The sequence below is a fragment of the Nuphar pumila genome, chromosome 4 (genome assembly GCF_984573655.1).
Source record: "Nuphar pumila chromosome 4, dmNupPumi1.hap1.1, whole genome shotgun sequence".
NCBI lineage: Eukaryota > Viridiplantae > Streptophyta > Magnoliopsida > Nymphaeales > Nymphaeaceae > Nuphar > Nuphar pumila.
This window is the reverse complement of record NC_143252.1, coordinates 3,977,440-3,994,596: the sequence shown is the minus strand read 5'-3', so window position 1 is coordinate 3,994,596 and position 17,157 is coordinate 3,977,440. Positions and strand designations below refer to the sequence as shown.

General features: G+C 40.2%; 1 protein-coding gene across 1 annotated transcript; it reads right to left on the bottom strand.

Moving 5' to 3' along the window:
* Positions 1 to 4,690: 4,690 nt before the first annotated feature.
* On the bottom strand, positions 4,691 to 15,647 carry LOC149839101 (potassium transporter 5-like). Its single transcript, XM_090002271.1, has 8 exons — positions 15,409 to 15,647; positions 14,749 to 14,977; positions 13,440 to 13,688; positions 10,485 to 10,535; positions 9,307 to 9,567; positions 8,186 to 8,353; positions 7,056 to 7,310; positions 4,691 to 5,926 (listed from the first exon to the last, which is right to left on the bottom strand). Exons 1-8 carry the CDS (start codon positions 15,526 to 15,528, stop codon positions 4,992 to 4,994), a joined length of 2,268 nt encoding a protein of 755 aa, XP_089858397.1. The 5' UTR covers positions 15,529 to 15,647; the 3' UTR covers positions 4,691 to 4,991.
* Between the last annotated feature and the right edge of the window lie 1,510 nt (positions 15,648 to 17,157).

Below are 17,157 nucleotides of genomic sequence, written 5' to 3'. Positions count from 1 at the left end.
TGAGTCTAGGTTGAGGAAGGTTGTCATGATATCGGAGAATCAATTTAGTTTTATGCCTGAAAGATCAACTATGGAAGCTATACATCTTTTTAGACAACTTATTGAGAGAAATAGAGAGAGGAACAAAGATTTGCATATGGTTTTTATTGATTTGGAGAAAGCATACGATAGAGTACCTAGGGACGTTCTCTGGTGGATAATGATGAAGAAAGATGTTTCTCTTAAGTACATTAGTATAATTAAAGATATGTATGAAGGAGTAGTAACCAATGTCCGCACTTGTGGAGGGGTAACAACCAATTTTCCTATAACGGTTGGGTTACATCAAGGATCTGCTTTAAGCCATTTCCTATTTGTTATAGTGATGGATGAGCTTACGAGATCAATTCAAGAAAATCTGTCATGGTGTATGTTGTTTGCTGATGATATTGTTTTGATTGATGAGTCTAGAGCTGGGGTTAATGCTAAGTTAGAATTATGGAGACAAACATTAGAAGCAAGAGGTTTTAAGTTGAATAAGAGTAAGACAAAATACATGGAATGTCGGTTTAGTAAGCAACGAAGTAGTGATGGAAGTGTAGTGAAGCTTGGTGAGTAAGAAATACCGGTGGATGATTGTTTCAAATATTTGGGATCTATCATTCAAAAGTATGGAAAAATTGATGGAGATGTAAATCATAGGATAAAGGTTGGGTGGATGAAATGAAAAAGTGCAACTGGAGTGTTGTGCGATCGTAGAATGCCATTGCGGTTGAAGGGAAAGTTTTATAGGACGACTATTAGGCCCGCTCTACTATATGGTACGGAATGTTGTGCTGCCAAGAGACATCATATTCAAAAAATGAGTGTAGCTGAGATGGATGTGTGGAAATACAATAAAAGATAAGATTCAGAACGAGGAGATACGTAAGAAGGTAGGTGTTGCACCCATTGAAAATAAGATGAGAGAGAATCGTTTACGGTGGTTTGGACATATTCGGCGAAGGCCTAATGATGCTCCAGTTAGAAGGATGGAGAAATGGGAAAATATATTAGTTAAAAGAGGTCGGGGTAGGCCTAGGAAGACATGGATGGAGGTGATAGGAAAGGATATGAATGCTTTGAACCTCACCGAGGACATGGCATTGGTTAGAAATGATTGGAGGAGAAGGATTCATGTGGAAGACCCAAAATGATTTTCTTTTTTGGTTCATATCGCCGACTCCAATTGTTTTGGGATGAAGGCGTAGTTGTTGTTGTTTGTTGTTGTATATATATATATATATATATATATATATATATATATATATATATATATATATATATATATATATATATAAGTGATTGGTTGCTGCAAAATCTAGAGGTACTAAATCCGTGGTCAAACATGCTGACCCTCCATTAATTCCACACATTGATGGACAGACAGCACAAAACAAAACAAAAAATCACGTTTTTGACGAGTTTTTCTGCGAAAGGGGCATTAGCAGTTACCAATTTTCCTTTATATATACTTATGCTATGGTCTTAAATTTTTGATATTTTTTTTGTTTTTTATTTTTTGTAAATCTAACCCTACCGATATGAAATGAAGCATTTTTGTTTGATTAAGAAAAGTATTTTGATTTTAAAAAAATGTGATCCAATGGCACGATATATTCCTAGCAAATCGGGCATGCTCAACATATCTAGCTATGGTATTAGATCGAATCCAGCCAACTTGCTCTTGTGTGGACCACATATTTAGCCCAAAAGCGACTAGTAGGCACTGCCTGTTCTATACCAATTCTGAGGTTGTGGGTTTCGTTACCATAAACACGACACCAAACTTCTTCTTGGAAAGGAGAAGCTAAATTCCAAGCATGCATAGTTAATATCATGCCAGCACTTTTTTTTTTTTTAATAACCAAGGAAAAGCCTGTTCGTTGATTCATGGGCATAGAACCACCAGTCCACTTCCACCAGGGAGTACGTACACCCAGCTTCGTCCTTGTGGCAAATGATTCAACCTATGAGTTTCGAACTCACAGCACCCATATTTTGAAAACTAGAGAAGCCAAAGCTCGGACTCCTCGCCAAGCGTGACAAATATCATGATATTTTTGTTTTCTAAAATTATGATCTTTTTATCAGCATTTCTTGGAATTGGAATCTAAATAACTTTTGGAATAATTAAAAACAGTTATTTCTTGAAAAAATGTCCTTTTTATTCTTTAACTTTTTTTTAGTTTATATTCTTTTCGCATTTCCACAATTATTGATTGATTTATTTTGCTGATATTTTGTGGATAAAAAATTGAAAAAAAAAAAGAAATTTCAATTTCCCATGAGAATTTGGCTGCCCATATTTTGCTGTTCTTAACTTTTATTTGTATATTTTGGTAAATATAAACTCTTTAAGTTACACAAATCGAGTTTCATATTTTATTTTATTGACCGGAATTTGAGCGGGTACTCATCCCGGCTTGAGTATTTTATATATATTTTTAATAAAAATGTATTTCAAAAGTTATGTGAGCCTGAGTTTGGGATTCTATTTTGGTAATCCAGCAAAACCTGAACCCGGTTATTAGTTATACCAATGGGTTCAGGTCAACCCTAACCCAACATGTTGACAGCCTTAAGGGTCCGCCTGCACCCAGATGGGTTAGATACCCGACCAATTGACAGCCCTAAGAACTCATATCCAAGTAGTATATATCTGAATCAGAGTTAGGGATGGCAGTGGACAGGGGCAGGGGACAAGGTCTCCACCCACGCCTGTCTCAAAATCCTGCCCTCCATCTCCGCCTCCATTCTCGCACGGATCTCCATTCCCATTTCATGTCCTCTATCTCCGGTCTAAATGGGGCGAGGCGGGGCCCCGTTTCCCCTCTGTCCACTGCCATCCCTAAAGAAGGATCAGGGATGAGGCGGGTAGGGGCAAGATGGGGACAGGGAAAAAGCGTAAGTCTATCCCCGCACTGGTTTTGATTTTAACCTTCATCCCCATTTTATATCCTCCATTCTCGTTCCAAACGGGGCAAGGCGGGACGGGGCCCCATTTCCCTCGGCCTACTGCCATCCTTAATCAGAGTCAGATGCAGAATAAATATGGTCAAGCCTAACCTGGTTAGAATCAGGTCACATTCAGTCAGATCAGGGTTGAAATGAGCAGATAGAATTAGGGGTGGCAATTTCTGACACGACCCGCCAACCCGCCTCTTAGGCGGGTTCGGGTTGGGCTTAAGCCAACCCGTTTAATAAACGGGTCGACCCGCGTAACCCGTTTATTAAACAGGTCGGGTTCGGGTTGGGGGTATGCCAACCCGCCAACCCGGCTGACCCGTTTAATAAACGGGTTAGGCGGGTGGGTCAACCCGCCAACCCGACCCGCCAACCCGTCTGCCCGACCCGTCAACCCGACCCGCCAACCTGCCTACCTGCCAACCCGATCCGTCAACCCGCCAACCCGACCCGCGAACCTGAAAACCCGTTTACCTGACCCAACCCATTTATTAAATGGGTTGGCGGGTCGTGTCAGGTTACCCGTTTATTAAACGGGTCGGGTTCGTGTTTGCCACAGCTGACCCGTTTAATAAACGGGTCGGGTTCGGGTTGAGGTATGCTGACCTGCCAACCCGACCCGATTGCCACCCCTAGATAGAATACCACAGAGACTCGAATAAGATCCATATATGGAACTTCATTATGAGAACCAAGTTTAGCCCATATCAGAATTGAACCTGCTTGCACATATTGTACAGAACTAGGACAAGACTGACCCCATATCTAGTCCATTTGCATCCTTTCCATGTCTTTAGGGTGTAAACAGGTTGGATTCGGTTTGGATGTAGGCCATGCCGGATCCAAATAATTCGCATATAGGCTAATCGGTGATTCATAGTCAAAACCAGATTCAGATGATGAAGGGGTAATGCAGAAATCCAACTATTGACATGTATTTGGATTTGGATTGTTCAAGGCCCTTGAGAACTCAAAGTCAAGTGAGCGTCTGAGCAAGTTCATCTGTTTAGGCTTTAGAAAGGCAACATGTGCAAACCACAGTCACAAATCTCGTTATCAGGCTTTTCTCGGCAAAATAAAATCACATGATAAATTTAAAAAAAATTGTTTTTCTTAGGAAAACCTCAGGAAAATATTTCTATTTAAATTTAAAAATATATGAGAAAATACATAAAAATAAAATAAAACATTAAAATATAGGAAAAAACTATAAAAATATAAATATTGTAATAAAAATTATATTATCAAAATAATAGGTGATATTTTGAAATATTACATTTTTGGAATTATATTGGTTTCTTAAAATTCTGCAACAAAACCACAAGAATTTCAAAAAATGAGTAGTATTTGTTTCTATGGTACAAACACAACACGCTTGCCAATTGCCTATCAAATGCATACAAGGACACACCATTTTTGTGTAATACCAAGTTTTGCTTTTATTAAGCCCACAAGGGACTTTTTTTGGATAATCCAAGGCAAACGGGAACACCGCCTCTCCCCCAATCGCCTATTGAGCATTGGCTGACCTCCGGTTGGTGAAACCCTTCAGGTTCCCCTGCCCATAAGGGAGTACGCCCAGCTTCGACCTTGCTGTAAGGGATACCACTCATGGATTTCGAATTTGGGACATCCCATCAACTCGTGATTTTTCAAGTATCAACAAAGAGAGAGGACAAAACCAGAGCATGGAAGAGAAGAACAGAGTTGGAAGAGCATAACCAAATTTCTCTTTTCCATTTCAAACAATAGAATTTGCGACACACCCACATAGACAGACAGAAGTAAAGGGAACAATACGTAGCACAAAACAACTCAAATACAATCCTTAAACCAACTTAAAATCCAACCCTTGAGCAGCCAAAGACTTAACAAAACCCCCCAACAACCATGAGATTCCACACCCATCTCCAACATTTTAACCTCATGAAAGCTGCATGATGAGAATGATCATGGTCAACATTCAGCCTTAACAATTCCCCATATATTGAGTACATAAAAGCTATTTATAGCTCATATATCATTCCCACTTTGAGAAGACGTTGATGGGGAATAGCCAAAGCCTCATCACCCTGCCTCACATTCTTCCTTATGGCGTTGTAGGCATAATCAATAACCATCCTCTTAACAAATCCTGAGCCTTCCCTGGCTACCACCTCACTCTCTCCCAACAGGTAGACCACACCATTGGCCTTTGCCTTCTCCACCAATGCAATCTCCTCCTCCACTGATATCCCCACACCAGAGTCCACCTCCTCCACTTCATTGTAGTAACTGCTTCCATCTGCTGCTGCTGGTGAGTCTGCAACCATGGCTTTCAGTGCAAATGCTGCCTCATCCCTTATGAACTCCCTCAACTTCTCCAACATCGATCGCTCGAACAAACCCCGCTCGCTCCTCAGGTCGGTGTAGCCATACCTGACTACGCAGCGGAACACGGCGAAACCCCGCGGCCCGACACGCCGGAAAAGGAAGCGCTCCTCAGCCGGTACTTTGCTTATCGGCAGAGATTTGATCGACACGAAGATGAGGACTGAGTGCAGAGCAGGCACATTGGACGCGTACTGTCTGAAGACAGGAGGGATTCCATGGACAAGCTCGGAGTAGAGTAGGCCTAAGCCCGGAAGTCGCTGGAAGCTCGAATTGGCAGCTAGTTCCCGGATCTTTTGCGGCGAAACCTTGTTTTGCAGCTCGTATACGTACTTTAGACGATGTACATAGTTCCATATGAACATGATGAACATCAATACAGCGGCGAATGCTAATGGAAGGTAACCCCCTTGGTCGAACTTGTATAGTGCAGAGCTGAGGTAGAAGCACTCAACAGAGATGATAGTCACAATGTAGATGATGATCAGAAGCATGTTAGTCTTCCATATCATCACCATTATCAGCACTAGCAAGGTAGATGTGAGGGTCATGACAAATACCACTGCAATACCTGTTATAAAAAAAAAAAAAAAAAACAGAAAGCTGTGAGCATATATAGCCTCAAATGGAGAGTCGGAATAAAATGCAGCAATACCCATTTTATGAAACCATGTGATATGGATTGAATCCATATATACTCTTTCGATATGGACCGTTGAAAATATAATCAAGGATTAAAACATCACCAGGTTGACTTACTAAGTTCGGCCATATTCACCGAGCTAGCACAGTGACTGGCCTGACATCCCTAGGTTAACTTGGTCGAGTCAAGTGACTTATATAGGGTTAATATTTGGTGCTATTAAAGGCAGGAATTAAGAGCTGAAAATCATAGGTTCAGGCTTTATAGACTTAATCTAACCAGATGTGTTCAGCATGGTTTGTTAGCTAAGAATCAAACCTTGGATCATGTGATTTCAATCTAAAAGTATGATTTTTTGAGTCATGATATTTTAGCACATTGTGGGTTGTTGATTTTTTAACTCCTTAAAAGAACTTGCTTACATGTCATAATCACATGATTCAAAACTCATTTTCTACTACAGAAAACCTCGTAGATCACATTCATAAAGTCTCATTTACAAAAATTTTAAAAATAAAAAAATATGAAAAAGGTTGATTTACTCTCAATAGTTTTGTGCCTTTAATAGCACCATATATATATATATATATATATATATATATATATATATATATATATATATATATATATATATATATATATATATATAACCCAACCGAGTTACTAAGTTGTCCCAATCAAGTCACAAGACAACCTTTGACGAGTTGGATTCCTGAAATTTTGGGTTTTATATGTATAATTAAAACATTGAATTGAATTCAGTTTTTTCCATTATTTCCATGTTCGTAACAGTGCGGAAAGAAGGCCCAACTCTGGGACTCGAACTGGGGTGTGTGAGAAAATGAATTGAGATCAGGTGCAATGTGATTGCACACTTTAAGTATGCTACTGCACCTGCTCCACCATCATCTGCTGTTGGGCACCACAGCTAACAGGTTGTATCCCAAAGATGGTGGGTTATAAGGTGATTCTGCAAACTAAAAGTGTGCAATCACATTGCACCTGATCCTCCCTAGAGAAAAATGCAACAATAATACTGCAAGAGCAATATGCTTACCATAAGCATTTCCAATCTTGACGGTAGTTTGGAACCCCAAGGTGACAGCAATACATGCAATCATGAGTAGGAAATTGACCTCAGGAATGTACACTTGTCCTTCGTACTTTTTGGATGTGTGGATGATCTTCACTCGTGGGAAACATCCGAGCCAAAGGGATTGCTGGATGATGGAGAAGGTGCCTGAGATCATAGCTTGACTGGCTATCATGGCGGCCAATACAGCCACAACAAACTGCGGCCAATATAGAGGACCTGAACATACAATTGCAGGCATGCAGCATTTTTAGCTCAAGAACTGGACTTAAAAACCATTAATGCTAAGGTCATGTTTTCTTGACCCCAATCTGTGGAGGAAGGATCAGGTGCAATGTGATTGGACACTTTTAGTGTGCTACTACACCTGATCACCCATCTTCTTTGGGATACGGCCTATCGGCTGTGGGGCCCAACAGCGGATAGTGGATGATCAGGTGCTGTGTGCAGCAGCACGTGAAAAGCGTGCAATCACATTTCACCTGATCTGCCCTCAAAATTGCGAGAGAACGATTCTCGTTTGTCCCATTTCAAATGTGGAAGCAAACAAGGGACAGAATCCCTCAATTTTTTCAAAATCTCACTATGGTCCAATTTTTCATCTGATGCAAAATCTTTTTTTGTTTTCAAAGAAGAATATATGTATTACTGCATCATTAGAAGAAGATACAGACTGGGAGGACGGGTGTAATGAGATATCACACCAGGAGCAGTAACATGAAAAAGAGAACAGCATTCCCAACTGAAAACAGGGGAGGCTGAACTGATCAGAGGATAACAGAATTACTGTATCATGTGATGTGAAATCACATTGGAACATTTGCTTTCAGGTGGGATGAGCCATCGCACTTGAGAAAGTTGGTCATCGGGTCAGTACTGTGACTAACTTTCTCGAGTTTCAAGGGAGAAGCATTCTCAAGTGAGATTCTTTTTTTTTTCTCAAGCGAGAATCACAATCACAATTTGTAGTTTCTCACAGGATCTTGAGAAAATCTAATTTTCACATGGCATTGCTAGCATGCATGAAATGAAATTACATGTGATTTGTCCTAAGTAGAAAAGAAATTCACGTGAGATGTAAGTAGGAGTATCACCTGGAATGGCTTTGTAAAAGGTGTTGGCAACATCATCGGGGAACTTGCGGAGGTAAGATGCTTGGCCTGTGTAAGCAATTATGAGTGCAGGGTAGACCACAGTGCTCATACTGATCTGGATGGAACGTACTGTAAAATGGCCAAGATCAGCAAACATAGCTTCCGTTCCTGTAACATGCAACCATCATCATCATTATTCGAAAAATATTTCTATGAATTTTGGCTAATGAGTGTAGATCAAAACCACAGCATAATATCATGACTGCTTACCAGTAGCCAACATATGAATGCTTATGTTTGTCATCTATGTCACAGGGGCACGCCATTTAGGGACACTACTCGAAACACTATAACACAACCAAATAGTTTTTTGCTATTTGTTTGTTAATTTCTTCAATAAAATGTTTTTTTATATATTGAAATGTAACTGCTACTTTTTAAATTGATTAAAATTGAAACGATCCGTGTCTTCATGGCGTATTTGTCAAGTGTGTGATTCACACCCATATTCTTGTGACATAGTTTGTCACGACTCTAGTCTTCTAACGATGGTGCAGGTGTGTGCGTGTGAGAGAGAGAGAGAGTTTCACCGTTACCCAATTATTTTCATATTCGTGACTCTTATATATATATATATATATATATATATATATATATATCGATGCTTCTATGGTGGTTACACACTTGATTTACATATATCTAAGCTTGGCAAAATCTGATCTTTAGATCATGTAAACACCATTTACTATTTTCATGTGTTAAAGTTGACTGAAATATGATGTTTTATACCATTTCTAGACCACCCTTATTTTCATGAATTGTAAACCATTGATTTTCACTGTCTCAAAAATAGGATTTATAATGTATTAAACATGATAAAACAATTTAACATAGTAAATAAACCATGCTAAACAGGTCTGTATGATTAGATCTACCATTTGGTGGTTAGATCCATACAAACAAGAGTGTGTACCTCCCTATGATATATATATATATATGTGCGCATGTGTGTAGAGAGGGAAAGATGCAACTGTGACATCATCTAAAGCTATGTGTTAGATTCCATATAAGAAAGTAAAAAAAAAATGATTTAGAAACAAATGCAGGAGAGACTATGTTACCTGTTATACATAGGACAACCCCACCAAGGGAAATCCATGCGTCCTTCTTGTTCCTCTTGAAATAATCGCCAATGTACTTGGGGTTGAAGGCCTTGATGACCATTGGATCATGTTTGATGAAATTGTAGATGCCGGTCCCGCCGATGAAGAGGAACCAGATGAAGATGATGGGAGCAAATGTGTAGCCCACCTTATCCGTCCCAAACCTTTGCACCACAAAGAGTACCACCAAGATTCCAACTGATATCCAGGCCATGTTCGCTGCGCGTTGGAAGGAGGGAAAGTTATATGGTTTACCACTATCTTTTCCTAAACATCAAGCCCTCCACGGACTCTTGCCAAGTGCACAAATTCATATGAATTCGGGTCAAGGATTCATTTTTTTTTTCGCTTTGGTCCTCATGAACATAGTCACAAATCTCATTCTCAGGATAAGATTCACAAACAACAATTTAGTGATATTTTGAAGAGAAAAAAAATTGTTTTTTTCGGCCAATATGAATAGTATAAAAAAAGTGTTTTATTGCGTCAATATATAGATAAAAATGCCGTATTTTCAAAGAGACATTTTGAAAATATAAATTTTTGGTATAATATCAGTTATGACTAGGGCTGGTAAAGGAGCTGAATGAACTTAGCAGATGGTGCTCAAAATTCAGTTGTTCTTGATTACAAATAAATGTATTTTTCAACATAGTGCAAAATATATTTATAATTGGCCAACGAGTTTATATGAGTCGAGCTGAACATTTGCTGTTCGTGTTAGGCTTACCAAACCTATTTGACAAGTTTGAACAAGCTCTTTACAAGTCAAACACAAGCCGAGCCACAGGTAGCTTTGTCTCGTTTCCCAGCCCTAATCGTGATATATATCTTCAAAATATCATCGTAATTTATGACTATGCTTGTCAGCAAATAATACCCAAAAGAAAATGGGGAACATTAATGGTGCCCTGGCTTTGGGGCCTATCCGAGCAAGATTGGCATGATCGATGGCTCAATTGGGGCCCAATGTCTAGGTCAGCTTTTCATCGGGTTTTAACCCAGCAAAGCTAGAAAAGTCTAACAATCTCTCTCTTCCAAAGGTAGGCAGGACTTGGTCACGGCCCCCCTTGAGCCCACCCACAGCCCATATTGACTTTAACCAAAATGTGGCCCAAAGCAGAAGGTTAACTTACATTGGGTTAGAGAAGGTACAGCTCTTTGGATTCCACCAACTGCTGAGAGAACTGCAACAGAAAATTAAGATGAGAATCATTTTGCAAACTGGATATCTAATTGTGAAAGATTTCATTGCAAGTTGAAATCAATAGAAGAGAACAATAATTAAATCCTACAAGTATTTACTACAATTCAATTACTATTAATAATCTCATAATCTCAGTATTTTATTTCAATATCATTTAATTCAAGTGTCTTTTTTCAATCTTGATTATCCAAACCTAGATCCTCATTTCTTTTTCTTCTTAGAAAAAAAAAAGTTAAAAAGTCCCGGTTCAATCAAAAAACTCAACCACTCTTAGCCCAAGCAATGATCCATGCTGAACATGACGAGGCCAATTAGGCCTAGGTCCTCGATGCTAAGATTTCATAATCAAAGACCAAACTATTCACCTAGGCGAAGGTAGGTTGTCTACAAACTTGGTTGAGTAATAAAGTCATTGATGGAAAGCTTAAAGTCATTGACTTTTTTTGAATTTATAACCTGAAGAAACCACACCCGGCACGAAGACCTAGTTACGATCATCGTGCGTGCTGCCAACGTAAAAATCCGTGGCTAGGACCCCTGCCCCGGGGCCTATGCTATGTGTTGGCTTGTGCAGAATAGGGATGGCAGTGGACTGGGGGAAAGCGGGGCCCCGCCCCGTTTGGACCGGGGATGAAGGGTTAAAATCCATCCCTGTCCAGGGGTGGATGAGGGGATGGACGTGCACTTTTCCCCGCCACGATCCCCGCCTCATCCCCGTTTGAACCGGGGATGAAGGCGGGGGTGGAGGATAAAATCCATCCCCGCCAGGGAGGCGGGGCGGGGGTGGAGACCTTGTCCCCCGCCCCGCCCCACTGCCATCCCTAGTGCAGAAGGGTGATGCCAATGGGAATCGAACCTTGACTGGCCGTCTAGCAGCCAAGGTCCCACCCCACAACGTCAACCTCTGTTGGTGCAAGCAAAAGTCATTGATGATAACGGTTTTACAGGAAACGAATTTGGGCTAATTTTTAGGAGATGCAATTCTTCATCATAAAGGGCATCTAAGAAAAGAGCAGGGTACGTTTGGAGCCTTGTATGCAGGCTAGCCTGATATATATATATATATATATATATATATATATATATATATATATATATATATATATATATATATATATATATATATATATATATATAACATAAACCATGATATCTTACCAATAAAAATGAATATATTGCACTAATATCACCATTAATATTCAATTTGTTGGAAATATATAAGAAAATTCATGTTTGATCATTTCATTTGTCCATTAACTCATCCTTAGTTGTAAATATCGTCAGAGTGGATCAGCCCACGATGTCTGGCTCGAGATATCTGGACGATCAGGTGCAATGTGATTGCACACTTTTTTTTTATGCTGCTGCACCTGATCACCCACCCACCATCTTTATTCTTTGGGGGGTACAGCCTGTCATCTGTGGAGCCCAACAGCAGAATATGGTGAGTGATGATCAGGTGCAGCTGTACGCTTAAAGTGTGAAACCACGTTTCACCTTATCTCAATTCCTAACCAACCGGCCGAAGCCACAAGGGTTGAGTTGTTTAGAATTAAACTACTATTGAAGGATGACTTTCCAACAAAAGGAGAAAAGTTCATTGCACCTCAGATAGATATTGGACTATATGAAGCAATTGTAGAACTTTATATATGGAAGCAATGGGTTTATCCATTAAGAAAAATAAATAAATGTATATGGAATCAAGGTGACGTCATCGATCCCCAAAAAAATCTGAAATTCTAATTATTACACTCTTGAAAGTTATTTATCTCACCAACCACGTGGGCCTTGGTGTTCCATATCAAACACAAGTTGCACCATCAAGTCATGGTGAACTGTATAACCTGATCACCCACCATCTTTGTAATACAGCCTTTCAAAAAAAAAAAAAAAGTCTTTTACAGATGGTGAGTGATCAAATACAGCAGCACAGCAAAAGTGTGCAATCACATTGCACCTGATCTTCCCTCATTTCCCATGGTTTTCTTCCATGACATGTGTTTCATTAGCCAACTAACGGACCCTCTCGGTAGTAACACTAGAACAACAAATATCAGCAGTATTTTCAAAATATCATGAGAAAAGCGTCATTATCTCTTTGAGTTATGTTCAAAATATCCTGACATTACCATTTAATGAAAATATGTTGATTCATCGTGATGTTTCCGTTTTTATCAGCTTTTTTTAGGAAGGAATGTTCAGATCCAATCTTTCTATATTTTACATATTTCTTATTTCTGTTCAGATATTTGTTTTCTATTATATTTACTTTTGCTAATAAAAAAAATGATCATAGCCAAATTTATTGTGAAAGGGGCCATCAAGTAGGGTTGTTGTGTGCTCATCCAGAGTTTTACCTAGGAGGTGGGCCAGCCCGTTAAGCGACCCACTCCTTGGCGAGGGTTTCCTCATAAAAAAGTGCCAAGAGCAAGAATTTTAAATTATAGAGTAATCGGTCGGTGCTAAATCCATATGGTGCTAAACAGCGTGCTAAATAGTTTTTTTCATTTTATTTTTAAATTCTGACCGTACAGATGTGATCTATGTACTTGATTTTATACGGATCAGCTCTTGAAGAGTTTGATTCCAAAACATATGTGTGGTTTTATAAAGTTTGAAAAATCAACCGTCCAAAATCTTTGTAAATTTTTTAGGCTCTTAGCATCATTTTTTTTTATCGAAGACGCATGATCAATTCTTAGTAAATCGACCATGCCCTACACATTTATTGGGCCGGAATTACATAAAAAGCACCGGAAAAGCTGGAAAACCCATTTAACAAAAAATGGGTTTAGCAGGGATATATATATATATATATATATATATATATATAGAGAGAGAGAGAGAGAGAGAGAGAGAGAGAGAGAGAGAGAGAGAGTACCAGAGATGCAAGGTGTGAGGACACCATCACCGATGACCATGGAGGTACCGAGCATGGTCATGAGGAGGAGGACATACTTGGCGAAGGTGCTGCCCTCTAGGGCTGCCCTAACCCTGGAGGCCCTCTTGGCCCGCCGATCCGGCAGATCTAGCATGTAGTTGGACACGTCTCTGTCCTCTGCCTGCTCAGTGGAGATGAACCCCACCTTGGCATAGCGACATATCAGAGAATACAAGGCAAACGTCCCACCTACGCAAGAAAATAAGCAGCAAACAAAACAACCAAACAAGAGAGAAATTAATTATTGAACTTGTCAAAGACAAGATAACACCGTCACCATCAATCACCTTGAACTTCTGTATGCAAATGCTTCACCTTACCAAAAAATAAATAAGATGAGAAGGTATAAATGTCAACGATGTGGGTCTGGCTCTGTTATCCGGATCCATTGTCATTTTTTTTTGTAAATTCCTTACTCGAAGGGTTAGATAATGGTCGGTTTGGAAATTGATAAAAATTCAAAAGATAGCCAAGACACGAAGTTCATACTTCATCCGAATCTAAGATCCAGCAAAATTGAATCAGTTTTTAACACAAATTTTCACTTAAGATGAGGTCTTTTGTCAGCTTTATAAATAATGGAGTTTAGTGCTCTTTTCTGTCTTTTGGTTCAGTTTGATTGTAAAGGACGATAGGAGATCCGGTGATCTGACCCAGTACCTTACCTATCAGTGGACGCCACACGTCCACCTGGAATTGGGTAGTGGGCGCACGTGGCATCCAGTCATTAGGTACTTTGCAAAAAATACTGAGCCGAGTACTAAATCTACTCGAGTAGTGAATCTGCTCTCATTAAAGACATGTTTCTTTTTTTACTTATTATAACTCAAAGAAACTAAGCCCGGCAAGAAGACCTGGTCATACTGGCTAAGCCCGGCAAAAATACTGAGCCGAGTACTAAATCTAATCCAGTAGTAAATATGCTCGTTTTTTTTTTTATTTATAACTCAAAGAAACTAAGCCCGGCACGAAGACCTGGCCATACTGGCTAAGCCTGTCATACTTGCCCCCGGAGCCTATGCTATGTGTCGCTCACGGGAATCGAACTTTCGACAGTTTTAAACAGAGTTTTGCTGACAGTGAAGTGTGAACTACAGGATTATAGAGAGAGAGAGAGAGAGAGAGAGAGAGAGAGAGAGAAAGTCCGCTGAGAGCAGATAATTTTGCTGTTTTCACAGCGATTTTCTGTGTTCTGTGCGGACCGAGTATTTTGATTACTAAATGCTTGAGAGAGAGAGAGAGAGAGAACCTTCTCCATTATCGTTGGCCAAAAGGACGATGAAGACGTATTTGATGAGGGTGATGAGGGTGATGGTGTAGATGATGAGGGAAAGGACACCCAATATGTCATCGTTGTGGTTGATTGTGCCGCTCGTGAAGGTGCTCGAGTAGACGTACAGCGGCGACGTTCCGATATCCCCGTACACCACCCCGATGCTCTGGAACGCCAACTTGAGGATCGTTTCCCAACTATACTCCTGCAAAATTAATTAAGCCCATTGCAATTTTCAGGCATCTATGTCACAATAACACACGGACACAAATCGAGAGACTCAATAACAACAACTGAATGAGACCCCATAACATCCGTGTCTCTAAGACCCCAGGATCTCAAGTTCGATCCCCCACTGTCCTTCGCAAATTTTGTTTTTCAAAAACAGTGCATCAGGCTATCGGATTTTTTTAAAATTATTTAATTGATTAAATTATAATATTTTGATATAAAAATATATATTTATTACTACCAAGAATAATAAAATAATATCATATGACGTCCATGTGTTGTGTCACTTACACATTAGAACCAAAATAGCATGTTCCTGTGACATACTTTTAACTAAGAGAAAATCTCAGTGCATACTAGTTTAAATATTTTGCCAGTTTATATATATATATATAAAGAACTCACCTTGTTTGTATGGGCACTCCTGCCGGGGATCTTAGCAGACTCAAAGTCCAAGGAATCCATCCTGCTCAAGGGTCTCGATTTCTTCTCCTTCATCTTATGCATTTCTTCTCCTTCAGACATTTTTTTCTTGGGATTAAAGGTCTCCAATAAGAAAAAAATAAATAAAAAAGGAACAAAAGAGAAGAGAGTAGAAGAAAGAAAGAGGAGGATAATTTGAAGAGAGCGAAGCGCTCAAGCTTGTAGATATGGTGAGAACCAAGTTTCTTATTTATAGGCCAAAGGGAGTCGGCAGACCCGAGGGGTCTGGTGACCTCTGATTGGCGGTGGTCTACCGGTAACCTTCGTTTTGTGAGGCGAAAACGTGGGTTGGCAGCTAACCGACACGTCATTCGTGCAAGAAATGAATGATTCCCTGGTGGGGCCTGGTGGTTTTGGAGAAGCCTTCCTTGACTTTGGAGTCAACTCAAGACTCTGTGTGAAGACTCCCTTTTGAAAAATGACCAACTGGTCCTTCTTTACGGGTTTAACTAAATGGTTGGGGCAAATGGATTGGGTAGGATTGCGGTCCAGTGGCCCAGATACATAATGAAAACATGAAAGCTATATTTATCTAAAAACGAACAGGATGAGTATCACGATGCTATGATCCCATCGCACATAAGATGAGGGTCTTAGGCCCGAGCCAGTTAACAAGCTGGGCATGTTTAGGCTTGTGCATTTTGCACATGAACCCAGCACAATTAGAGCCAGATTAACTAATCGGGCTGGGCCCAGCCCGACCCGATACAGTCCAGTCTTTCCCTAGAAACAACCTTCATGGTTGTGCCTGTTTGGGCATTCTACGTAGGTGTGCCAACGGTTCGGGTTTGGTTCTGACCCAGGTGGAACCAGACCTGGCCCTGATTTTGGGCATGGTATCGGGTTCGGACCCACCATAAGAGAAACCATACCCAGATCTGAAAAGAGCTACATGAATCAGACCCTGGCCATACCCGGTAAAATAGTATTTTTTATCATTTTTACATAAAAAAATTCTGGGTCTTGTATAAAATTTCACAAACTGTACCAGACTCCAAGTATTAATGGGACCTTTGGGTCTGGACTCGAGGCTTAATAAGTTTTCTTATTTATCACCATACCCTGAGCATATACCCTGTTTGCCCGGCAGGGTATACGTGAAGGCATTCAATTGAAGACCCTGAATCAAACCCTGTTGGTGCACGGGTGTGGAGGCAGCTTTATTGCGGATGGGGGCACACAAAACAGCGTGGGTCATGTCGTAATTCATAGTTTTATCTCACATTAGGGTGGACCCATTAAGCGACTATCCAGTCCTCGGTGAGGGTTTCCTCATCATTATTTGAAGACCAGAGGCTTAATTGGGTGAGGGACCCCCTTCTTTCAGTGGGTTAGGACACTTGAAAAAATGGGGCCCACCATCTCTTAGTGAGTTGAACCATTTGGATGTGGGGCCTGCCCCTTTCTGTATGTGAATCCGCGTCCGCCAAACAACGCCATGCTGGAAATTTGTCAGTTCCTATATTGTGGGCCCCATGGGTTAGAGTAAAACCTGTGAACTATTCACGGCCATTGGATCTTTAGATCCAAAGATCCAGATCTTGAGCACATTCGAGCAACATAAGTTTCACATCCTTGCAATCAAATTGCATGGCTCTCGACACACTTTTAAGATATGTTTACTGGGAATGGACCTAGCCAAGTCAGGAACTCGGCTCCCCCAACCGCACC

Excerpts from the sequence above, each read along its gene's own strand:
- LOC149839101 (XM_090002271.1), bottom strand. The coding sequence starts at position 15,528 with ATGTCTGAAGGAGAAGAAATGCATAAGATGAAGGAGAAGAAATCGAGA. Across the intron at positions 14,978-15,408 it reads GGAGTGCCCATACAAACAAG|GAGTATAGTTGGGAAACGAT; the intron begins GTGAGTTCTTTA and ends TTAATTTTGCAG. Across the intron at positions 10,536-13,439 it reads CCTCACACCTTGCATCTCTG|TTCTCTCAGCAGTTGGTGGA; the intron begins GTACTCTCTCTC and ends TTTCTGTTGCAG.